General features: G+C 47.7%; 1 protein-coding gene across 1 annotated transcript in view; it reads left to right on the forward strand.

Moving 5' to 3' along the window:
- The first annotated feature begins 5,907 nt into the window (after positions 1 to 5,907).
- PCSK2 (proprotein convertase subtilisin/kexin type 2) overlaps positions 5,908 to 25,608 on the forward strand; it is a 61,392-nt gene continuing 41,691 nt past the window's right edge. The window contains exon 1 of the mRNA XM_048506441.1: positions 5,908 to 6,440. Coding sequence (XP_048362398.1) covers positions 6,258 to 6,440 — 183 coding nt within the window. The 5' untranslated portion in view covers positions 5,908 to 6,257. The remainder of the gene's footprint in view (positions 6,441 to 25,608) is intronic.

A 25,608-nucleotide genomic window follows, 5' to 3' on the forward strand; every position in this document is an offset into this window, starting at 1 on the left:
TTAAATTCATAAGAACATAAGAACTAGCCTGCTGGATCAGACCAGAGTCCATCTAGTCCAGCACTCTGCTACTCGCAGTGGCCCACCAGGTGCCTTTGGGAGCTCACATGCAGGAGGTGAAAGCAATGGCCTTCTGCTGCTGCTGCTGCTCCCGAGCACCTGGTCTGCTAAGGCATTTGCAATCTGAGATCAAGGAGGATCAAGATTGGTAGCCAGAGATCGAATTCCCTCTCCTTCTTCTCTGGGGTGGCAGATAAATTGCTCTCTTTAAGTAACTATCGGGCTGCTACTTAGAGGAAAGCAGGGAGCTGCTTCTGTTGGCAGCAGAGGAAAGGGCTTGCAATAACAGGTTTAAGTTTTAATCAGAACGGTTCTGACCAGAGATTAGGGAAACACTTGTGCAACAGTGGAATCAGCTACCCAGGGAGGTGGTGAGCCCCGCCTCCTCCCGGCAGTCTTTTAGCAGCAACTGAATGAACACTTGTCTGAGATGCTCTCAGCTGATCCCGCATTGAGCAGGGGTTCCACCAGTATGGCCCCTTCCAACCCTACAATTCTACGATTCTGTGCTTCTCCCACAGAGAAGCTGCATTTAATTGGGTACATTCTGAGAGGTATATGCAGTGGCGGGATTCAAATCATTCAACAACTGGCTGTTTACAAGCACCGTTTTAACAACTGGTTCTGCCGAAGCGGTGCGAACCGGCTGAATCCCACCGCTGGGATATAGGTGTCAATCCAACTGTTTCCAGGAGCAATGCGCAAAAACTCTGTTTTTAAAAAATTCGAAGCCAAATTATCTTTTGCTCGGCTCCATTTCATGTCTTCGCCCTTCAGCTTTTTCCAGTTTCCATAATGAGCATTTTAAGGGGAATTTAAGTAGGTGGCTCAACCTCCCTTTAATCCTCAGTGCTTCCACTTGCCTTTCTGGGGAGGGGATTAGAGTCCCTGCTCCATTTGCAAAATGTATTGTGGCAAACCTGTCAGGTTGCTCCGGATTTGGGATTTAGCTTCTCGGATGGTGTAGGTGTTAAATGTCGCTCGGTTTTATGCGAGGCTGTTTTCTTCTGCTGCCCGACGGCTTGTGCTTCCTTGTAGAAAACAAGGCGGAGGATGATGAATGCCTCTTCTGTCCAGAATCCTGAGTAACTATTATTCTTCATAGAGGAAGAACAATTAGCAACCGCATTAGACTATATTTGCTTTGTGCAAGGGCATACACAGGCATTCTGTAAGAAACATGATCATTGGATCCTGATAACAAAAATATGATTTTCTCAGTGTCAGGGTGGAAATTTCCATCCTGACCCAAAGGGCGGTGGTGATGAAGCAGCAGTTGGGGACAGCACCATAGTGGTGTGCCCGTGATGCTTCCCGTGGGGTTTCAGGTGGACACATGAAAAACCCAGTCCACCTGGAAACTCCCATTTGGAAAACTGACTTATGCTGGTGTAGGTCGGCTGCTGGCATTGGGACCATTTCTTTTTCTTTTTTTTGATAATAAATTTTATTAAAGTTTCAGGTGGTATATTTACAATGAACCATCTGTATAGTTTACAATGGTAAAAACATACAAAAGACAAACTGAAGGACAAACCAGGACAAATCCAACAAAACATAATGGACCAACATAAAAGACTAATAGCGGTCTCTTTGACCTAACTATTAGTCTCTATAACGGGTGTATATCCACCCTTCTATATTCTCTTTCCAAAGTCCTAGTAAGTAGACTTCTTCATCTATAATCAGTCAAAAAATTGGACAAAAAGAAAAAAATTACATTCTGATAAGATAGCTAACTTTAAAGTTGATACATTCTCATTCTGCTTGCATTTAAACATCTATTCACCTCCTTATCTACAGTTGTGACATATTATAAAATATTTTTCTATTGTAAGGGGGGAAAAGTATGTATGTGTGTATATATATTTACCTACCAACCAACCAACCAACCAACCAACCAACCAACCAACCAACCACCCAACCAACCAACCAACCAACCAACCAACCAACCAACCAACCAACCAACCAACCAACCAACCAACCAACCAACCAACCAACCAACCAACCAACCAACCAACCAACCAACCAACCACTCAATCAATCACTCAATCACTCAATCACTCAATTAATTAATTAATTAATACATGACCAGGTAAGACTTTGCACCAGTTTCCTTGCTTAAATAATCTATCCATAACTGCCATTTTTCTAGATACAATTCTACTGATTGGCCTTTTATTTGAAATGTGAATTTATCCAACAAATACAACTGTTGAACTTTATTTTCCCATTCTGTTGTTTCTGGAATATAAGCTGTCTTCCAGTGTCTGGCCCGTGGGGTTTCAGGTGGAAACATGAAAAACCCAGTCCACCTGGAAACTCCCATTTGGAAAACAGACTTATGCTGGTGTAGATCGGCTGCTGGCATTAGGACCATTTCTTGGCTGAAAGTCTTTTAGGAGCTGTCAACCCCCAGGTATGTCCCTGGAATACCCCCTGGAATGCCCGCACAGCATTCTACAGAGCAAGAAAGATAGCATTAAGGAACACCTCATGTTTCTGTGCCTCAGTGCCCTGCTGTGGGGTAAATTCTTTGGTGCTGATGTTTATGCTACTTTGCACCGCATTGGTATCATGGGCACTAGCAAACCCCTTCCATTGCTTCCAATGCAACTTCAATCCCCCTCTCCTTGATTGCACAGTTAAGCTAGAGACTATTCCAACAAGAAACTTAACCCTGATACATATATAACAGGCAATCAAATATATAGAAGAGTTGGATTTATATCCCCCTTTCTCTCCTGTGAGGAGACTCAAAGGGGCTAACAAACTCCTTTCACTCCCCCCCCCCGTCCACAACAAACACTCTGTGAGGTAGATGGGGCCGAGAGATCTCCAAAGAGCTCTAGCCCAAGGTCACCCAGCTGGCATGTGTTGGAGTGCACAGGCAAATCTGAATTCCCCAGATAAGCCTCCACAACTCAAGCGGCAGAGCTGGGAATCAAACCCGGTTCCTCCAGATCAGAGTGCACCTGCTCTTAACCTCCTGCGCCACTGCTTTAAAAGGCTAGGGCAGTGGTTCTCAACCTTCCTAATGCTGCGACCCTTTAATACAGTTCCTCATGTTGTGGTGACCCCCAACCCTAACATTTATCCATTTTACAGATGGAGAACACTGATGCAGAGAGTCTTAGGAGACTCCTGTGAAAGGATCATTCGACTCCTAAAGGGGTCACGACCCACAGGTTGAGAACCACTGGGCTAGGGAGAGATTTCCCTCAGTAATTTTCACCAAGTATTCATCTGGGAGCAATTGGGAGGGGCTTGCTATTTGTTACCAGATTATGCCAAATTTGTTTCATATAAAATTGTTTTATTTGCCTTGGCAGAGCAAACAATACAACAAATTGTACTGTTCCCTATAATGGGATAAATACTCCAGAACTAAAGACCCACAGATTCAAAAGCATGTAGCTTTTGGTGTTGACTATAGCATCTACCAGTACACCCACTGGTCTCATTTGAAAGCATAAAGACGTCAGGGCTAAAGAACAATTTAGTGGATGGTTAGATTCATCTATACAACACATTCTAGCAGACTGCCCAGAACTCTTGAGGATGGTTTCTGGGAGCAGAGGTAGGGGAGAGATATGATCCAGCAAATCTTCTTTAAAATGATGAATGCATTTCTTTTCACTGATTTCCTTAGTCAAGCAATGACAGATTATGCAACATGGCCAGAACTGCATGATGCCCTATTTGGAGAGGTCAGAATTAGAATAGGTCTCAGTTGTCGATGAGCATTGTGTTTTATTTTAAAACATGATCACAAATGTTGCCCCTCCCATTGTTCACCTATGTATACTCGAGAGAAGGAAAACAAATAGCCTCAATCAACTTGAAGGGTTGGCTTGTTTCCTCAGGGCTTTGCAGAGCTCTCTTCTTGTCTTCTTGTTTTATTGGTCACATTTTAATCCCACAGTTCATCCAAGGAGATTAGTACAGTGAATCACAGGTGTCAAACTTGCGGCCCTCCAGATGTTCATGAACTACAGTTCCCACCAGCCCTCCCCAGTATAGCCAATGCTCATGTTGGGAGGGACTGATGGGAATTGTAGTTCATGAACATCTGGAGGGTCACGAGTTTGACACCCCTGGGCTCTTCTCCTTTGTTCCATTCCCGTCCCACAAAACAGCCCTAAAAGTTAGGGAGGGAGGGAATGGAATGAGTCTATTGTGGAATGAGTTCATTACCACTCCACCGCAGTTTGAGGCATGGGGCATTGGTTCAATGGAAGAGCATCTACTTTGTATGCAGAAGGTTCCAAGTTCAATCACTGGCACCTCCAGTTAAAAGGGGTCTGGTGGTAGATGATGGGAAAGATCTCAGCCTGAGACTGGACAACTGCCACCAGTTCACAAGACTGACCTTGATGGGCTGAGGGTCTGATTCAGTATAAGGCAGCTTCATGTGCTCATCTGTGTTGCTGGGATGGCTATGGGTGCTTTGGAAATGGGGCACTATTCGGTGGAAGAGCACAAGCAGAAGGTTCCAAGTTCAATCCCCAGTACATCCACTTAAAAGGGAAAGGCAGTAGGTGGTGTGAAAGATCTCTGCCTGTGACTCTGGAGAGCAGCTGCCACTGACCTTGATGGACCAATGGTCTGTCTTGCTATACACATAGATGCACATTTTTTGCCATCAAATTGCAGTTGGCTTAGGGTGCTCCTGTAGAGCTTTCAAGACAAGAAATGTTCAGAGTCAGTTTGCCGTTGCTTGCCCCTGCACAGGGACCCTGGACTGCCTTGGTGGTTTCCAATCCAACCAAGGCCAACCCTGCTTAGCTTCCGAGATCTGATGTGATCAAGCTAACGTGGACAATCTTGCACTGCGCTGCACTGATCTGAGACCCTGGCTAGCTGCTGCCCTTGACAAACAAATTGCTTGACACAGTAAGTAGTAGCTTCATATGCTTGTGTGGATTTGATGTATATATGGGGATAGGAATCCAGGTCCTAGTTTGACCCCTTAATTGCTACACCGTTGGACTATTATCTCTCTTGGAGCTAACGCTCTAATCGACCACATTTATTTCAGTGGCCATGAACCCTCACAAAGTGTCTTGCAATGTACCCTTTGCCTCTCAATGGAGAATGGTCAATAAGCAGGCACTGATAGACTGGAGGAAGGGAAAACACCCATTGACCCTTTCTCACTTCCCCCTCCCCTGCTATCACAAAATCATCCCATCCTTTTCCAGCGTCTCCACAAAAACTGCCCTGGAGAAGGGGAGCCTTCCTCCAAATTCTTCCGCAGCAAAGCAACCACGCGCCGGCTTGGAGGAGAGGGAAGCCCTTGATTTGGGAGGGGGCAGGGCGGGGCCGAGTCCCTCCAGGAATGCCCAGGCAAAAGGCCGGGTGCTTCTTTCTTCCGGGGCTCTTCCCTTCGCCACGGCCGCGGGCCGGAAAAGCGGAGGGAACTCTCCGAGGTGCTGAAATCGGGGCGCAGGGAGAGCTCTCTGAGGTGCTGCGATCGGGGCGAGGGGGTGGGGGAGCTCCCCAAGGTGCTGAATTCTAGACGCGGGGCTCTCCGAGGTGCTGAAATCGGGAGGCGGGGGAGCTCTCTGAGGTGCTGAGATCGGGGCGCGGGGCGGGGGGAGCTCCCCAAGGTGCTGAATTCTAGACGCGGGACTCTAAGTGGGGCTGAAATCGGGGGTCGAGGCGACCTCTCCGCGGTGCTGAAATCGGGCCGGGGGAGCTCTCCGCGGTCCTGAAATCGGAGCGCGGCCGCCTCGGGCAGGGCTGGCCTCTCGGCTCCCCCGCGCAACGCCCGCCCTCCGGAGAGCGTCTAAAACTAGGAGGCGGAGGGAGGCCCGAGCTCCCCCCTCCACCCCCGCCTCTCTAGGAAGGGATTGGCGGCCCGGCGGCCCCCCCTCGCCCCGGTTGGCGCTGGCTCTGAGCCGCCGCCGCCGGAGGAGCGACGAGGCGGAGCCGACCGGGAGGAAAAAAAAGAAATGCAGAGCTGGCATCTGGCGCGCACACGCCGCGGAATAGTCGCAGGAGGCGCCAGCCCGCTGGATTCCCCCTCTCGGCCGGGCGGGGAGATGCTGAAGGGCAGCACCCGTTGATTTGCTGCCTGCCCCTGCCGCACGGCTGGGACTCCCCCCACCCCACCCCAGGTCCCTCCCTCCGTCAATTCCTTCTCTTTCTCCAGTTCTCTCCAACTCCCTGGCATCCCCGGTGCGCACACAGTCATGAAGGCAGACCCTGTTCCCTCGGGGAAGACTGCCGGCCTCTTTTTCCTGGGGCTGCTTTGCCTTGCCTTGGCTTCGGAAAGGGCTGTCTACACGAACCATTTTCTGGTGGAGATTCACAAAGGGGCAGAAGCCGAGGCCAAGCAGCTGGCTGCAGAGTATGGCTTCAGTGGGGTCAGGAAGGTAAGAGCCTCTCCTTTGTTTCCTCGTTCTCCTTTGAACCAGCCTGGCGAACGGGTTTTGCATGATATCGGGGGAATCCCTCTTGCAAAGTTGGAAAGGTCGGTGCATGCCTTTTGCAGCAGGGGAGAGGCTGTAGCTCCGAGCTCTTTGAAACTCTTGCCTGCGGTTGAGTGCATGTGATCCAGCTTCCCGCTCTCCCTCACCTTTGGAAAGATTGTTTTGAGCAAAGGATTTGCCAAGCCACACGATATGAAGAGGATTCTTCCTACACGCCTCCTTGGGATTGAGTCAGAAGATCCCTACAACTGCTTCTAACGTGCCTTGGCAGGTTCTAAAGTACCTTGACCTGGATTGCCCAGGTTGGTCCCTGGAGGGGAGATCACCATGGGGTTTCAGGGTTGCTTACTCAGAGACAGGCAATGGCAAATGGCCTCTGCCCTGACCTGGATGGCCCCAGCTAGCCTAATTTCATTAGATCTCAGAAGCCAAGCAGGGTTGGCCCTTGTTAATACTTGGAGGGAAAACCACCAAGGAAGTGGATGCTGAACACAGGCTGGCAATGGCAAACCACCTCTGAACATCTTTTGCCTTGACCTGGATGGGCTGGACTGGCCACCCCAAAAGTTAAGGAGGTCAACCCAGGTTAGTCCTGGGATGGGAGACCACCAAGAAGGTCCAGGGTTGCTACACAGAGGCAGTCAGTGGCAAATTGCCTCTGAATGTCTCTTGCCTTGAAAACCCTACAGGGCAGCCATAAGTCAGCTGCAATGGATGGTGCTTTCCCCAGTGGTTTCTAAGATGTGGGAAGCTTAGGATGCTGGCTGGGCAAGCACCCCAGTGTAAACAGAGGCTGATCTCTGAGGAGTCAGGTCAGGGCTACTTGGATACCAAGGAGTTGTCTCCACATGCTTACTTGGGAACCTAATCAGTTGCCGGTGAAATTGGCCAGCTCAGTTCTCCTGAATAGGGTTGGTCAATACCAGCCAGATTCGTTCCAATTCGGATTCGGCCCAGATTCAGATCAATGGATTCGGATTGGCCGAATCTCCAACCCTACTCCTGAATCATGGGGGCGGGGGTGGTGTAGACTAGGGGAAGGTCTTTCCTCTCAGAATCCTCATGAAGGGATCGGGATATATGTCTGCCTTTTGCCTTGAAGCATTCCTTTAAGGCAGTGGTTCTCAGCCTTCCTAATGCCGCGACCCTTTGACACAGTTCCTCATGTTGTGGTGACCCCCAACCCTGACATTTATCCATTTTACAGATGGAGAACACTGATGCAGAGAGTCTTAGGCAACCCCTGTGAAAGGGTCGTTCGACCCCCAAAGGGGTCGCGACCCACAGGTTGAGAACCGCTGCTTTAAGGAGTTCTGCAAAGGAGAGCTCAGTCTCAAGAGCTTCCACCTTGCATTGTAATCCAAAGACAGTTTTGGTCACTGTGGCACCAAGCACCATGCAGATATGTCTGGTGGGGGATTCTAAGGCAAAGGGCAACTGTTGGATGAGTGTGGAGACAGCTCACTCATAGAGAACAGAACCGTTCTGATTCCTTTCTCTCCTGGTTGAAAGAGCTAGTTTGGTTCCCGCTTCAGTAATTCGGTCAAAGCAGACTGTTTGATTATCCATTCGGATTGGCATCGTTCCTGCAAAATTCTTGGAAGAGAGGGGCAAAATCCCACTCAAAAGGCTGAGACGGGGAGAGGCGCTGAGCCAACATTTCTCTCTCTGCTCCCTCCCACTGGCAGTTATGCAAGAAGGATCCAGTCCTGGTTTTGTTGCAGCCAAAGGTGGGCTCTCCCAGTTCACTTCAGCTGGAGTTGGAATGAGCTCTTCCAATGAGTGCGTAGTTGGGGATGAGTGGGTGTTAATGAAGATCATACAGTGCTCGGGGATGCTCAGAGTGACATTGTCTCACCTCAGCAGCGGGTGCATTAGAAAGATGCATGCAAAACAAATGGCCGGTCTGATGTGAGGAACAAGCTCCCATATGGAGGAATTCTGGGAAGAAGGGGGATCAGCATTGGTGGAAAGTGGCCTTAGGTTGCAGCTAATGAATGGCGACCCTTCAAGAGGTCTTCAAGGAAAGAGCCGTGCAGAGGTGGTTGACTATTACCTGTCTCTGCATGGCTATCCTGGACTCCCCTAGTGGTATCTCCTCCAAGTACTAACAAGGGCCACCCTTGCTTGGCTTCTGAGATATGGCAAAATCAAGCTAGCCTTTGCCATCCAGGTTACAGCAGAGGCCATTTGCCATTGCCTGCCTCTGCATAGGCAACCCTGAAATTCCATGGTGGTCTCCCCTCCACTAACCCGATTTAACTTCTACAGCCTGACATGATCTGGCTAGTCAGGGCCATCCAGGTCAGGGCGCAGGTGGTTTGCTGTTGCCTGCCTCTGCATAACAACCCTGGACTTCCTTGGTAGCCTCCCCATCCAAGTGCTAACCGGGGAATACCTTTTTAGAGCTGATGAAATCAGGCTAACCTGGGTCATCTAGATCAAGGCAGAGGTCCTTTGCCATTGCCTGCCTCTGTGTAAGAAACCTTGAAATTTCATGGTGGTCTCCCCTCCGAATACTAACTGGGGCCGACCCTGCTTAGCTTCTGTGACCTGATATGATTGGGCAAACCTGGGTCAACCAGGTCAGGCAGATGTGGTTTGCCATGCCTGCTAATGAGGTACTAACCAGGACCAACACTGGTTAGCTTCCAAGAGCTGATGAGAGAGTGCTAGCCTGAGTCGTTCAGGTTGAGGCAAAGGGGATTCCCAACAGTCTGGATTCCTGGAGGGCAGGGTTTGATGGAGTTGGCCGGGTCATGTGATTGTCTTTCCTATGATGCTTGGGTTACATCTGAATGGTGAGAAAAGTCTCGGTCTGGGGTTCTTCAATGTCTTCTCGGCTGCTGCACCTACCCTGTTTCCCCGAAAATAAGACATCCTCTGAAAATAAGACGTAGTAGAGGTTTTGCTGAAGTGCTAAATATAAAGCATCCCCCGAAAGTAAGACGTAGCAAAGTTTTGTTTGGAAGCATGCCCGTCGAACAGAACACCAGAAAAATAAGACATCCCCTGAAAATAAGACATAGCACATCTTTGGGAGCAAAAATTCATATAAGACACGGGGAGCAGCAGTGACATAGTGGCTAAGAGCAGTGGCTAAGAGCAGGTGCACTCTGATCTGGAGGAACCGGGTTTGATTCCCAGCTCTGCCACTTGAGTTGTGGAGTCTTATCTGGGGAATTCAGATTAGCCTGTACACTCCCACACACGCCAGCTGGGTGACCTTGGGCTAGTCACAGTTTCTCTGAGGAGGCTCCTCCTCCGAAGCCCCGCACCCACCAGCACCTCACAGGGGTGTTTGTTGTGGCCGAGGGAGGAAGGGGCAAGGAGATTGTAAGCCCCTTTGGGTCTCCTACAGGAGGGAAGGGGGTATAAATCACCTCCTCCTCCCTCCTCCCTCCTCCTCCTCCTCCTCCTCCTCTCCCCTCCTGTTCTTCTTCTTCTTCTTCTTCTTCTTCTTCTTCTTCCTTCTTCTTCTTCTTCTTCTTCTTCTTCTTCTTCTTCTTCTTCTTCTTCTTCTTCTTCTTCTTCTTCTTCTTCTTCTTCTTCTTCTTCTTCTTCTTCTTCTTCTTCTTCTTTTCGGGGAAACAGGGTATCAATTCCTCTGGGTGGTCATTCTTCTGTTAACAAAATGGACCCTTACATTTGAGGCAATCTGCAAAATGCGGAGAGAACAAAGACGAAGAGATGAAGCTTGGCCGTTTCTGTTGAGAATACTTGAGACTCCAACCAGCCTCCCATTGGTGAGTGAGGCTATGCCCATAGGAGTCTGTTAATAGGGTGTAACCAGAAGCAGCCTTGAACGCCCAGCCTTGTTGGAAGGAGCTGGAAATCCAAGTTCATTTCCTACAATTGTTAGCAAAAGTTGCTTATCTGGGCTTCCCTTCCTTGTTTTAGGGGAAACCAGGATTGGTTTCACTTAGAAGTTAATCCTTACAGATGCAAAGAACGACCAGCCTCCAAAAATGTTTACTGAGCCCTCTGTAATGCTAATGAATATTCCCACCAGCCTGATCCCTATCCGTGTTTACTTGGAAGTAAATCACAGGGTACAGCAGAGCTTACACCCAACTACCTGCCTGTAGAATGTCAGTACAATCCTAAACAGAGTTTACCTTCTTCTAAGCCTGTTGGCTTTAATGGATTCAGAAGAGCCTACGTCTGCTTGGGAAGGCTCTGTTAGTCTCCTAACAGCACCACTTGAGAGGCTTGGGGACTAAAAACGAGCCTCAAGGAGATGCTTTCTTATCCTCTCCTACTTCGTCTCCCTCTCATCTGACATGCACCGTGATTCTGGGAAGAGAAATCGTCTTGCATTATTGAAAAGCTGCACGTTTCTTCCCTGCCCACCCTGCGTGAGAATAAATTCAGCAGCAAGTCCTTGATTTCTCCTTTGCTGGGATGCTTGGGCAGAGCTGCTTGGCTAGGGAAAGCCCACTGGCTTATGCCCCCCCCATCCCACCCCCCCTTGCTTAGTTCAAATTTAGACATCCGATTTTGCCAAGGGGTCTCACGCTGCTCGCTTCAATCGAGTGATTATTCCGGGAGAGTCCCTGGCCGGATTGTTGCTATCTCCTGGCTGTTGTGGGTTTTACAGGCTATTCCCCCACACTGTGCAATGGAGAGAACACACATCTCGACGTGACGTACCTGTTAAGATGCCAGCTGTAGATGCGGGCGAAACTTTAGGTGCCCAAACTACCAGACCATGGCTACGTAGCCCAGAAAACCCACAACGGTCAGTTCTTTGCAGGCGGTATGAGTTCTCTGATGTAACAGTGTGTGGTTTCAGCGGTCATAGATACAGTTAGTCTGTGGGCATCTAAGGATCCTTTTTTGCTTTTAGGAAATCTGGAATGGTTCTGGAACAGAGTAGATATGCTGGCTTGATTTGGAGTGTTTCCAAATTCTGGGTCTGTCGGTTGCAGCCTTCCCTGAAAAAAAAGTTGGGTTTTTTTTTTGTTTTTCTCAGCTCTGTCCAGGGTGGGAGTATTCAAGGAAGGTAACAATAAAGAACTCAAGTGTGTCTTTCCTACTGACACACAGTATGGTTTATTGATTGTAATGGGCACTGTTCACGTAGGGGGGTCTCTCTCTCTCTCTCTCTCTCTCTCTCTCTCTCTCTCTCTCTCTCACTCACTCTCTCTCTCTCTCTCTCTCTCTCACACACACACACACACAGATCAGTTGTCTGCATAGAGGTTTTTAAAAAGTTTATTTAGTAATGAAGACTTTGTTTCTTTAATAATTGATTTCCCAGCAAAGGAGGAACGGCCCTCTCTCCCATCTGGTTAATATTTAACCGGAGTGCTGTTTCTGCTGGCTCAACACTTTTTCTTTTTTTATATATTGGATTTGCTAGACTTATTTTTTTTAATAACAGTGTAGGTGTCTGGAATGAGCAAATAGTGTTTGTGTCTGTAGGTAGACTTTATACCCTTCAATGAAATGGTTTTAATCGTGTTTTGACAGATCAACGCATATACCCTCTTTCTACGGTTTGCAGAGTGTACCTGGATTGATTTCGTCACTTGCTTTCAGACGGGGAAAGGCATGTCTCGAATTTCCCCTCCCCCCCGGGGCAATTTGCCACCACGAGCAGAACATTACCACTAGCAGAATGCTAAGCAGGGTGACGTCTTTCTTTGTTTTCGGTGGACTCAACGTGGTCTTTGTCATGGTACTGTTATCAAAGCCAAAGCGTTTTCTCTCACAGTGCTGGGCTTGTGGCATAGTGGTTAAGAGCAGGTGCATTCTAATCTGGAGGAACTGGGTTTGATTCCCCCCTCTCTGCTGCTTGACCTGTGGAGGCTTATCTGCGGGATTCAGATTAGCCTGTGCACTCCCACACATGCCAGCTGGGTGACCATGGGCTAGTCACAGCTTTTTGGAGCTCTCTCAGCCCCACCTACCTCGCAGGGTGTTTGTTGTGAGGGGGAAAGGGCAAGGAGATTGAAAGCCCCTTTGAGTCTCCTGCAGGAGAGAAAGGGGGGATATAAATCCAAACTCCTCCTCCTCCTCCTCCTCCTCCTCCTCCTCCTCCTCCTCCTCCTCCTCCTCTTCTTCTTCTTCTTCTTCTTCTTCTTCTTCTTCTTCTTCTTCTTCTTCTTCTTCTTCTTCTTCTTCTTCTTCTTCTTCTTCTTCTTCTTCTTCTTCTTCTTCTTCTTCTTCTTCTTCTTCTTCTTCTTCTTCTTCTTCTCAGCTCCAGGTGGGGAATTTCTGAAGACTTGGAGGTGAAGCTTAAGGTGGGCCGAGTTTGGAGAGGGGCCTTAGTTGGTTATAATGTCTCAGAAACATGTTGCTTGACTAGGTGGTTATTCACCAGAGCAAGAACAAACACGTTCCCTCGTACATTCTCCCCGGAGAGATTCATGGCATACTCACAGAAAAAGCGTACATGTCCATATTGCTCAACCTCTGAGGAATCTTTGGAGCATGTTTGATTAGTCTGCCCCAAATTCACAGATCTCAGACCTAGTTTGTTTTTTTCAACACCGACTTACTTGTGCCCTCCATATTCCAAATTGAACCGCCTCCTGAACGATGAGGATCCCAGGCAGTTGAAAATGGTGGCCAAGTTCCTGCTCGATATTGTGAAATAAGTTTCTGGCTCTCCCTTTATTTACTTATTTTCTTGAAGTTTGTACTGTATGAACTATGAGCAGTTGTTTTACCCCGTCACACTGTGGATCATACTACTGCACAGTTTTATCTGTATTTTCTCTGGATGCCTAATAAAGGTCTTTGAAGTTTGAATGTCGTAGGGTCCACCCTCTGAAGCAGTCATTTTCTCCAGGGGAATTGATCTCTATAGTCTGGAGGTCAGCGGTAATTCTGGGAGATGTATTGTTGAAGGCTTTTATGGTCGGAACCACTGGAGTGTTGGGGGGTTTCTGAGCTGTGTGGCTGTGTTCCAGTAGAATTTCCTCCTGATGTTTCCTCTGAAGGATCCTCGGAAGACGCCAGCCAATGATGCAGGTGAACCATCAGGAGAAAATGCTACTGGAACACGGCCATACAGCCCGGGAACCCCCCGACACTCCAATTCTGGGAGACCTTCAGGCCCCACCTGGTGGCTGGCAACAGAGGTGGGATCCAACCAGTTCTCACCACTTCTCTAGAAGTGGTTACTAATTTTTCCACGTGCCGAGAAGGGGCTACTAAAGCAACCTCCCTGCCCAATAGGGACTGGAGGTGCGTGTGTGCGGTGGCGCCACTGTTTGAATCCCACCACCATCGGAACCTCTTATTAAAATTTTTGGATCCCACAACTGGCTGGCAACCCTACTTCTCAGAATGAGCACGCCTCTTTTGCTTACCTGGCCCAATGAAAAAGTGTTCACTTTGTGCTCCCTCTTTGGATTGGAGACCGTCCTGTCCCAAGTATTCAGATGTGAATCCGCTGAGAAGTAGCATCGTACAGCAATCGGATCTGAACTCTCAGGGAGACCAAGTCCTCTGCTGATCTTGAGTCAGTCACTTTTTCTCATCCTTACTTACTTCGCAGGATTGCTGTCAGAAGAAAATGGAGGAAGAGGAGGAGGAATTGGGATTTAGATCCTGTTTTTTTTCCAGCTATAAGGAGTCTCTTAACCCTAAGGCAGCTCAGCTGACAAATGGCCTCCCCACAATAGGCACCTGGTGAGGTAGGTGGGGCTGAGAGAGTTCTGAGAGAACTGTGACTCGTCCAAGGTCACCCAGCCGGCTTCATGTGCAGGAGTGGGGAAACACATCCAGTTCAGCAGATAAGATTCCACTGCTCCTGTGGAGGAGTGGGGAAACAAATTGTTGGCCTAGTGCACAGTGGAAGGACGAGGTGCCAACTCACCCTTGCTGAAAAGCTCGGGAGGTAACTGCTTGCAGTATAAGAAAATAAAAACACTCAGACAGTAGATTTCGTTCCAACAGGAATACTTTATCTTTTGTTACTCAAAGGAACAAAATAACAATGTTTTTACTCATCTAATAACTATCCACTCTCTACTCTGACAACAATCTGAGCCCGAACCTGAAGGCGAAGATACTAAATTGGGTATGCAGTCTACTTATATAGTTTTGTCCAGCCAATCATTAGCTAGAGGATCTCATCCTCCTGGTCTGTGACCTTTTCATTTCTGCTGACTGTTACATGCCAATCATTACAGACCCAGACAGAGAGGCTCTGACCTTTACAATTCTGCTGACTGTTACATTCCAGTCATTCCAGACCGGCATATGACCACCTTGCAATTTTCAATATCCTGACACAAATCTGGTTCTCCAGATTAGAGTTCATTGCTCTTAACCACTGGTCATAACTATTTGCATGGAATAGGAGACCCCACTGAATCCATGGAAGACAGGCAAGATCAGTATCAAATGAACAAGCAAACCATTTCATAAATATTTAGAGACGCCTTTCACACCAGGTAGTGTGCATGGGAGTCAGTAGCCAAGCCACGAGGATTCCTCCACTTGAGAATGCAGGTGGTGCCTTCAGCTTTGAATGGCCCTTTGCAAGCAGACACGTACAGTGGGGGGGGGGTTCCAAAAATTTTAGTAACAGGTTCCCTCGCCAGCCCCCCCTCAGCAAGGGGGCAGAGGCGTACCTAGGCAAACCTGAGCCCTGGGCAAAACCTGAGTTGGATGCCCCCCCATGGGCAGCCACCCCACCACGACCCCAACATTTTTTTTGCACCAGGTCATTTCTAAATCATCATCACATTATAGAAAATGCCCCAACTCACAAATCTGAACACAGCAATGGTGAAACACACAGGTTCTTTGCTAGAAACTGATGGGATAAAAGATACGAAAGGCTGAGAATCCATGAATTGCAGTACCTGAAAGGGATTAACCTAGTTCAGGGAGTTACATTATTAGTCGCAATTGCTATATGGAACCTTCACATTCAAAGGCAGTATGCCTCTCGGGGAGGCGAGGGCGGGGAGATGGAAAAGTGGACCCAATTAGTAACCCCCTCTCGGCACACACAAATAATTAGTAACCCACTCTCGGGAACTGGTGAAAACCTGCTGGATCCCACCTCTGGACACGTAGCTCTGCAGCAAGACAGATTGTAACTCCTCTCTTGGTTTGCTGTGCTAATTTTCCGCATGCAAAGATCATAACACAGGGCGAGCATTTCGAGGTGTTTCATTCGTATTGTTTTATGTCTACTGAATACCGCATGGCAAAAAGGTGCCGAACAAATATTTTAAACAAAATAAATAAATAACCCCATATTATCGTGTGAAGTGGCACAATCCACTCTGCCGCTCCATTGCCTCATTTGCCGGAAGGTTTGCTTTTCTCCTGAAGCTCGTGGAGAAAATGGCTGCTTTGGAGGGTGGAGTCTATGGCAGCAGAACCCACTCAGGTCCCTCCTCTCTCCAAACCCCACCCTCTTCAGACTCCACCCCCAAAAATCTCCAGGAAGTTTCCAGTCCAGAGCTGGCAATCCTCTGTATTTGACAGAAATGTAATGCTGGAAGTGAGGGAGAAACAAAGAAGTATCAATAAAAAGATAAAAAGGGAGATTGCGGGGGGGGGGGAGTGAGGGGGAAATGTGCCCGAGGCGTGCACGTGCCCTGCACCCCTGCCGCAACACCTCCTGCCCCCCTGCCCCGGAAGGCCCCCAGAAGGCCCGGAAGACCCTGGAAGGCCCCGGCCATGCCCCTGCACCAGGGCGCGCCCAGGGTGTCACCCCCCCCCGTGGGCGCTACACCACTGGGAGACTGTACATTCATAGAAGCATAGAACTGGAAGGGGCTATACAGGCCATCTAGTTTAACCCCCAGCTCAATGGCGGATCAGCTTGGAGCAGCCCAGATAATTTGCCCAGAAACCTGGAAGTCTCCACTTTCTTTATTCTGCCATTTTTTTCTCTAGCCCAGCCAAAGTTTCCTCTTTCCTAAGACACTGAAGCTTCACTGTATTTTCCCAATAAAGTGAAATAGTCTTTGTGCAGTATACAATTTGTTTTCAGAGACAGAAATACCGGGTTTGATTCCCAGCTCTGCTGCCTGAGCTGTAGAGGCTGATCTGGGGAATTCAGATTAGCCTGTACACTCCCACACATGCCAGCTGGGTGACCTTGGGCTAGTCACAGCTTCTTGGAGCTCTCTCAGCCCCACCTACCTCACAGGGTGTTTGTTGTGAGGGGGGAAGGGCAAGGAGATTGTAAGCCCCTTTGAGTCTCCTGCAGGAGAGAAAGGGGGGATATAAATCCAAACTCTTCTTCTTCTTCTTCTTCTTCTTCTTCTTCTTCTTCTTCTTCTTCTTCTTCTTCTTCTTCTTCTTCTTCTTATTATTATTATTATTATTATTATTATTATTATTATTATTATTATTATTATAGTGAAAATATATATTTTAAAACTACTGCCAGTTAGGTAGAGAAACTATTAGGGGGTAGGGTTTGCTTTCAGTGCACAGACTACACTGTTCACACCTGACCTTGAAAACTTACCAGGGCCAGCCCTGTTTGGTAAATGGATGGGTGACCACCAAGGAAGTCCAGAGTTACTGTGCAGAGGAAGACAACAGCAGACCACTTCTGCCCTGTTCTGGCTGGTTCATCATTTTAAAGTTCACTGCTCATGTGAAGGAGCACACATCTTTTTATGCATTTCCCAAAGCTAGTGGACCGTGCTACATTTCTTACCACCATTTACATCTGCTGCATGATAGGATACAGGATAGCCAACGTTCCAAGTGGTTCAGGACATTTTGACTTCTCAGGTACCTGGCTGGCTAAAGCCAAGACAAGGCAGAACCCTTTTTTCCGGAGTCAGTCTGCTGGGTCAAAACCAGTGGTGGGATCCAAAAATTTTAGTAACAGGTTCCCATGGTGGTGGGATTCCAACTGTGGCGTAGTGCCAATGGGGCTGGGCAGGGCACGACGGGGGCACAGCCCGGGCATTCCGGAAGTGGGGCATTCCTGGGCGGGGTTGTGGCAAGGATGCAGCCGCTGCGCTGGTCCTTGGGCGGGAAACGAATGCACGCAGGCACAGGCTGCCACGCACACCGGTGCACCTCCTGCTAGACTGCTTCAAGTTCTGCGCGCTACTGCTGAGAGGAGGGGCGTAACTGAGGCAAAAATCACGTGGCAAAATCACCAATTAGTAACCCCCTCTCGGCACACACAAATAATTAGTAACCTACTCTTGGGAACCTGTGAGAACCTGCTGGATCCCACCTCTGGTCAAAACCAGTGCCTATTGGAAAGAGTGACGTTGTGTAATCTCCTTCATTACAATGACAAAACAGCCTCCACGACGTACCGGTTCAGCGACTGCTGGAATATCATGCCCTTAATTGTCACTGCTATTAATTATTCCAAGCACAGCTTTCGTGCAGCTCCCATTAATTTCAACTGCCGAGGCGTGTGTGTAAAGGATTGTCCCATGTTTGTTGCTTAACCTCTTAACCTTGAGTAAATGGGCTGTTCTGTTTGGTGGGCGGCACTGATTTGTTTTGGGCCAGAGGCCGCTGCAAAATACAGGCTCACAAGAAAAGAGTTTGAAGAGTTTGGATTTATATCCCCCCTTTCTCTCCTGTAGGAGACTCAAAGGGGCTGACAATCTCCTTGCCCTTCCCCCCTCACAACAAACACCCTGTGAGGTGGGTGGGGCTCCGAGAGCTCCGAGAAGCTGTGACTAGCCCAAGGTCACCCAGCTGGCGTGTGTGGGAGTGCACAGGCTAATCTGAATTCCCCAGATAAGCCTCCACAGCTCAGGCGGCAGAGCGGGGGATCAAACCCGGTTCCTCCAGATTAGAATGCACCTGCTCTTAACCACTACGCCACAATTGGGTGTGCAATTAAAATGTATCTCTCCCCACAACCGAAAAACTGGACAGTCGAGAAGGTGGGGACTGTGAAAGCGTAAATGTTTGCTAAACCCACACGAAGCAGCCTTACACAGAGTCAGAAGTGTCGGTCTGCGAAGGGCAGTATTGCCAACATGGACTGGCAGCTGCTCTCTACTATCTCATTAGAATGTCTTTCACACCCCTGACAACTTGATCCTTGTCACTGGAGATGCTGGGAACTGAACGTGAGACTTTTTGTTTACCAGATTAGCCTGTGCACTCCCACACGCCCCAGCTGGGTGACCTTGGGCTAGTCACAGCTTCTCGGAGCTCTCTCAGCCCCACCTACCTCACAGGGTGTTTGTTGTGAGGGGGGAAGGGCAAGGAGATTGTCAGCCCCTTTGAGTCTCCTATAGGAGAGAAAGGGGGGGATATAAATAAAAAAATAAATACATTACAAAAAAGAAGGCAACACAATGTGCCATAAATGGATTGTTGGCCCCAAATATATACACGTTCTTCAGCCCTGTACTTTATTGTATAGATACGCTGAGAACTGGAAAGGTAAACACTTTTCGCTGAATGGGAAATGTTAAATTCGATGGAAAAGATTCCACATGACTGAGAAAAAGCCATATGTTTTAAATATGCACGATTTATAACAGTGATGGCGAACCTTTTTGAGACCGAGTGCCCAAATTGCAACCCAAACCCCACTTATTTATCGCAAAGTGCCAACCCGGCAATTTAACCTGAATGCTGAGGTTTTAGTTTAGAAAAAACTGGTTGGCTCCCTCTTCCTGTGCCCCACCTGCTCGAGCAGAGGCCAGCCTGCTCTAACCTCCACCAAGTCCCGCGTGCACCGCTCTGTGCCTCTCTAGCATCTCTGCCTCCTCTGCACCCCCCCTCCCCCGGGCCGCAGCCACCCAGAGTACAGGCACCAGGCCCGCCAGCCAAGTCCTCCCTTCTCACCACGGTGCGTGCACGTTATGCTCAGTGGCCCAGGCAAGTCTAGACGTGTGTGTGTGGGGAGGGGGGTAATTTTCTGTGTGCCCACAGAGAGGGCTCTGAGTGCCACCTCTGGCACCCGTGCCATAGGTTCGCCATCACTGATTTATAACTACTTACATCTCCGACTCTATAATCCTGCCTTTCATAATCCTTGCAGTCACCTCCCGTGGAGATGTTGTCAGTTTCACCAGAGATCAAGCCAAATTTTATTACACTTTCACAAGACATGGCCTATCAACTCAGCAAGTTGTTTTACGCTTTGCTCTATAAAATAGTTTTGCGACTGCCATTATGCATGCTTTACAGCGGTAGCGTCTCTTGGTTTATTCTACGGCGGTGAGGCACTAAACTAAGTCTGTCTGCTCTTTTGAAAAAAAAAATATAATTTAAGAAGAAATGAAACTGGCCATATCAATTCATCCCTAATGAGCAAGTCATGCTCCATTAAGTCATGCTCTGTTTCATTCTTCTTTCAACAAGTTTTTATAGTAATGTATATGTATATCTATATCATCTGCATATGTATTTATAACTACATATCTACATGAATATTGATGTATTATACTTCTTCCTTTCCCTCCAAGGAAACAGAGGCAGTATACATAGGTCATTTTAACTTCACAACAGCCACGTGAGGTAGGTTCAGGTGGGAGAGAGTGACTCAGATTGCTCATGCAGTGGCGTAGTGGTTAAGAGCAGGTGCACTCTGATCTGGAGAACTGGGTTTGATTCCCCGCTCTGCCACCTGAGCTGTGGAGGCTTATCTGGGGAACTAGATTAGCCTGTGCAGTCCAGCACACGCCAGCTTGGGCTAATCACAGTTTTTCTGCATTCTCTCATCCCCATAAACCTCACAGGGTGTTTCCATTGGAGGGAAAGGGATTGTAAAGCCTCTTTGAGTCCTCCTTACAGGAGAGAAAGGGAATAAATCGAACTACTCCTCCTCTTCTTCTTCTTCTTCTTGTAAGCCTCTTTGAGTCTCCTTACAGGAGAGAAAAGGGGGTATAAATCCGAACTACTCCTGCTCTTCTTCTTCTTCTTCTTCTTCTTCTTCTTCTTCTTCTTCTTCTTCTTCTTCTTCTTCTTCTTCTTCTTCTTCTTCTTCTTCTTCTTCTTCTTCTTCTTCTTCTTCTTCTTCTTCTTCTTCTTCTTCTTCTTCTTCTTCATGTGGTGATCTGAACCCAGATCCCCCAGTCACCCTCTTTCGTCAAAATGCAACACCAGCTTTACAAGTAGCAGCATCCAAAAAGATGCTGGGAACATGTTCCGCCTGAAAAATACCCAAACATCTTTTGGCTGTTGAGTGTTTTTTTTAAAAAAAATCGAGACGACTGGGGCTTACTCACAAACCACAAAGCCAATAATATAAGAAGCAAATTATTTGGCATGATTCATTCCAGTCTAATTAAAAAAAAAGAAGTTCTTACCCGTAAGAAAAACATTTGTGTACATCTTAACTGCAAAATAATGCTTTGCTAATTGCTAAGAGGATCTCAGTTGTTAAAACAGATTGCTATGTGTTAGTAGGCATATGCTTTCCCTTCTACCAATTTATAGCAGCCAATAACTTGCGGTTCTTGATAACTGTCGTAAGCTGTGCCAAGATGTTCAGAAGATGATACCTACGTGATGTCTGGGGAGCCCCCCCTCCAGAATCTTTGGGGATGGGTACCAACCCTTCCTCTGGAATGAGGGAACTTGCCGTTTATGACATTTTCAGGCTGCCACCCAGTGGGGTGCAGTGGTTAAGAGCATGTGGACTCTAATCTGGAGAACCGGGTTTGATTTCCCCCCTCCTCCACATGCGTCGTAGATTCTTATCTGGTGAACTGGATTTGTATTCCCACTCCTGCACATGAAGCATGAAGTGACCTTGGGCCAGTCACAGTTCTCTTCTGAACTCTTCCGGCCCCACCTCACAAAGTGTCTGTTGTGTGGAGAGGAAGGGAAGGAGTGTGCAAGCCACTTTGAGACTCCTTACTGTTTTGAAAAGTGGGGTAGGAATCCAAACTCTTCTCTTCTTTTATACCATTAGGTTTTTTGTACAAGTTGTTCAAAGGCTTTGTGGCTGAGTACTGTTCTCTCTGAATCCCTTTAGTCCGCAGTACAGATGGCTTATTTATTTGATTTATTGCAAATATTAATTAGCCACCTTTCTTCCTTAGACCGGTTAAACCGGTTTACGGTATGAAGGAAATTCATGAAATAGGTTACATGGAAAAGACCCAGATTCACGACCACAGTTGAGAACTGCTTTAGTCACACACAGGCCCTTTCCCCACTTACCTTAAGCCCCGCGCTACTCTCCTAAAGTAGCGCGAGGTCCAGCTGCACTCCCCACTTCAGGGGTGAGAGCAGCAGCCGCGCCCGGCAGCTGCCTCTCGTGCCCCCCTCAAGCGTCGCGCCAATTCCTGGCAAGCGCTTTTAAAATGAAGCAGCACTTTTGGTGACTTTCAGCGCAGAGCGCGGAGTCGATGAAAACCGAGAGCTGGCGCCAGGAATTGCGCACGCTGTGAATTGCCCACAGCAACCCTCCGACGAGGGTAAGTGGGGAAAGGGCCACAGTCCAAAATAAAACAATCTTCAGTTGCCTCCCAGCGATTGAAAATGAGGGGGCTGGCCACACCTTCCTGGGAACCTCGTTCCACAATTGCTCGGCTGCCACCAAGGAGGTCCTTTCCTCCCGCCAGAGGAGTTTCTTGGATTGGTGAGATGTGCCAGAAGGCCCCTCCATGTGATCTTAATTCCCAGGTGGGAACTTGTCAGTGAAGCCGGTCCTTCAGAAACCCTGGCCCAAAAAAGTGGATGGGATGAAAAGGGACAGAAGCAACAGTTCCAGGTTTTGAGGAGCCTAAGGCCCCTTCCGCACACGCAAAATAATGCGTTTTCAAACCTCTTTCACAACTGTTTGCAAGTGGATTTTGCCATTCCGCCCAGCTTCAAGGAGCACCGAAAGCAGTTTGAAAGCGCATTATTCTGCACGTGCGGAAGGAGCCAGAGGCAGACTGAGCCTATTTAAATGACAAAAGGTTGAAATGAAACGGGACCGGTTGAAAGTTACATTAAAAAAGCACAAAAGCAGGCAAATTAGGTAGGAACAGTCCAAAAGCAACTGTTGAAATGAACATAATTCAATCCAGGTTATTTTATTGCTTTCTGTAACAATCCTGTGACAGATTCCATTGTTCTTGGATTTTGCTTAGCCACCAGAAGAGATATTTTAAAAGCATCAGAGTACCGCTCCTTGAGACCAAGCAACAGGTCCTTTAGCGTAAAAAGAACAATGTGAAAACCCATTGGTGGTTTATTCTATCTCACATTGCCCACATTGGGGTAGACTCTATTCAGAAATGGGATTTTATGATTTCTCCCATATAACAAGGCTTCAACCAGCCACTTTTCCTACCATATTTTATCCATCCATCCACCCACCCACCCACCCACCCACCCACCCACCGATCTATCTATCTATCTATCTATCTATCTATCTATCTATCTATCTATCTATCTATCTATCTATCTATCTATCTATCTATCTATCTATCTATCTATCTATCTATCTATCTATCTATCTATCTATCTATCTATCTATCTATCTATCTATCTATCTATCTATCTATCTATCTATCTATCTATCTATCTATCTATCTATCTATCTATCTATCTATCTATCTATCATCTGCCCGTGCCATGTCCGTGCCATGCCCGTGCCATCCTGTGCCATGCCTGGGGTGTTGTGCCCCTTCGCCCTGTGGGTGCTACGCCACTGGTACTCAGTAGTATAGTCTTCAGTCCTGCGAAGCAAATTTCTAGGGATGTCAGCCTCCAGCTGGGACATGTAGAATTATAGCCCATCTCCAGTCTACAATGATCAGTCCTCCTCGAGAAAATGGCTGCTTTGTAAGGTGGACTGTGTGGCCATTGTAGCCCTCTGAGGTCCCTTTCTTCTCTGGCCCCAAATATCAAACCGAGTCGTATATACTTTTGCTTCCCCTTTCATAAGGAGTTACTGGCAAAGATCGTTCGCCCCCTTCTTGGCAAATTTCCAGCTTGTTTGGACAAGGCTTATTTAGAAGAAGAAGAAGAAAAAGAAGAAGAAGAAGAAGAAGAAGAAGAAGAAGAGGAGGAGGAGGAGGAGGAGTCTGGATTTATATCCCCCCTTTCTCTCCTGTAGGAGATCCAAAGGGGTTTACAATTTTCTTGCCCTTCCCCCCTCACAACGAACACTCTGTGAGGTAGGTGGGGCTGAGAGAGCTCCGAGAAGCTGTGACTAGCCCAAGGTCACCCAGCTGGCGTGTGTGGGAGTGTACAGGCTAATTTGAATTCCCCAGATCAGCCTCCACAGCTCAGGCGGCGCGGCAGAGCGGGGAATCAAACCCGGTTCCTCCAGATTAGATACACGCGCTCTTAACCTCCTATGCCACTGCTGCTAGAAGAAAGTTAGAAGAAAACAGTTAGAAGAAAACAGTTAGAAGAAAACTGTTATCTAATGGAAACCCTAATATCTTGAGGCACGTGGCGAATTTCTGCCTCCGATTAATTAAAACTCTTGCAAGTTTGATCATGCAGCATTTTAAAATTAAATGTTATCGTTTAAAACATTGTTTTGGACTTAAATAGTCTTACCTTGAAGTTTTATAGGTTATTTATCTTTTCCTTATTTTTTTTAATAGCAAATTATAAATGGTATGCAAAAGCCCAAATGATAAATGGTCCTCGAAACCTGAGTCTGAAAGAAGAGCCATAGTCTAGAAATCTAATAAATGAATAAATGATCAATGAATGAATGGTTGACAACAATTAACGATTTTATGGTTTACTCAGAATGTCCTCCATTTTATTGTTCTGAAAATTGTATTATTTTATTCCGTGCATTTCTAATGGTTTATGACTGTAAATAAATACTTCTTAAAAGGATAGTACCATACGTTCCACCCTCCGAAGCAGCCATTTTTTCCCCAGGGTAACGGATCTCTATAGTCTGGAGATGAGCTACAATTCCGGGAGGTCTCCAGGTGCCACCTGGAAATTGGCAACCCTACTCCTACCATTGTCTTCTTCACTAGATGCGTTGCTCTTTATTCTAATTCAGTGGTGGCGAACCTATGGCACGGGTGCCAGAGGTGGCACTCAGAGCCCTCTCTGTGGGCACGCGCAAACAGAGTCGCCCCCCTGCACACACACATCTAGGCTGGCCTGGGCCGCTGGCCTCGATTATTAGCATTAAGCCTAAGACCTAGTTTTGGGGAAGCAGTGCAGGTTACCCTGTTAAGCACTGTTAAATCCCACTGATTTTCATGCGAAGAACTAAAGTGTGATCCTTTACCTGGGAGTAAGCTCGGTTGCTGGCAATAAGGCTTGCTTCTGAGCAAACCCTCCTAGGGTCGTGATTCACCCGTTGAAAGAGTTGCACGGTTGCTTCAAAGCAAACCCACTGGCTACCACCAAGCTTACTCCCGAGTAACACACGCCTCGGAGCCAACCGTTTTTTCTAACCTTAAACCTCAGCATGCAGGTGAAATTGCCGTGTTGGCCCTTTGCGATAAATAAGCGGGTTTTGGGTTGCCGTTTGGGCCCTCGGTCTCGAAAAGGTTCGCCACCACTGTTCTAATTTTAGGAGCATGAATACACCCAGATACATAGGATCTTAGTAGACAAAGCAGTGTTCGAGAGCTAATGGCGGGGAACCTGCAGTGAAAAGAAAATTAAAAGGATGTGTTTGTTTTACTCGATTGATGTAATAAAGGAAAGATAGTGTATCAGCACACGGGAGATTAACCCCAATTTGGAGGGGCAATAAACAGCAGCCATTCATTAATTGACGCTAGCAGCCAACAAAAGGGATTTATGTAGCAGGGGGATGAATGGTTAGGGCTGAGATGAGCATATGCGGACCAACGCAGAATCACGACCTCTTCTCCAGAAGGCAGCAAAGTCACTCAAAAGTGGTATATTTTCAAAAATATTTATGCGAAGAGGTGGAGAACCAACTTCGTTCTTGGAGCAGCAGTGGCGTAGGAGGTTAAGAGCTCGTGTATCTAATCTGGAGGAACCAGGTTTGATTCCCAGCTCTGCCGCCTGAGCTGTGGAGGCTTATCTGGGGAATTCAGATTAGCCTGTACACTCCCACACACGCCAGCTGGGTGACCTTGGGCTAGCTAGTCACAGCTTCTTGGAGCTCTCTCAGCCCCACCTACCTCACAGGGTGTTTGTTGTGAGGGGGGAAGGGAAAGGAGTTTGTCAGCCCCTTTGAGTCTCCTGCAGGAGAGAAAGGGGGGATTCTTCTTCTTCTTCTTCTTCTTCA

The sequence above is a fragment of the Sphaerodactylus townsendi genome, linkage group LG01, assembly GCF_021028975.2.
Source record: "Sphaerodactylus townsendi isolate TG3544 linkage group LG01, MPM_Stown_v2.3, whole genome shotgun sequence".
Taxonomy (NCBI): Eukaryota; Metazoa; Chordata; class Lepidosauria; order Squamata; family Sphaerodactylidae; genus Sphaerodactylus; species Sphaerodactylus townsendi.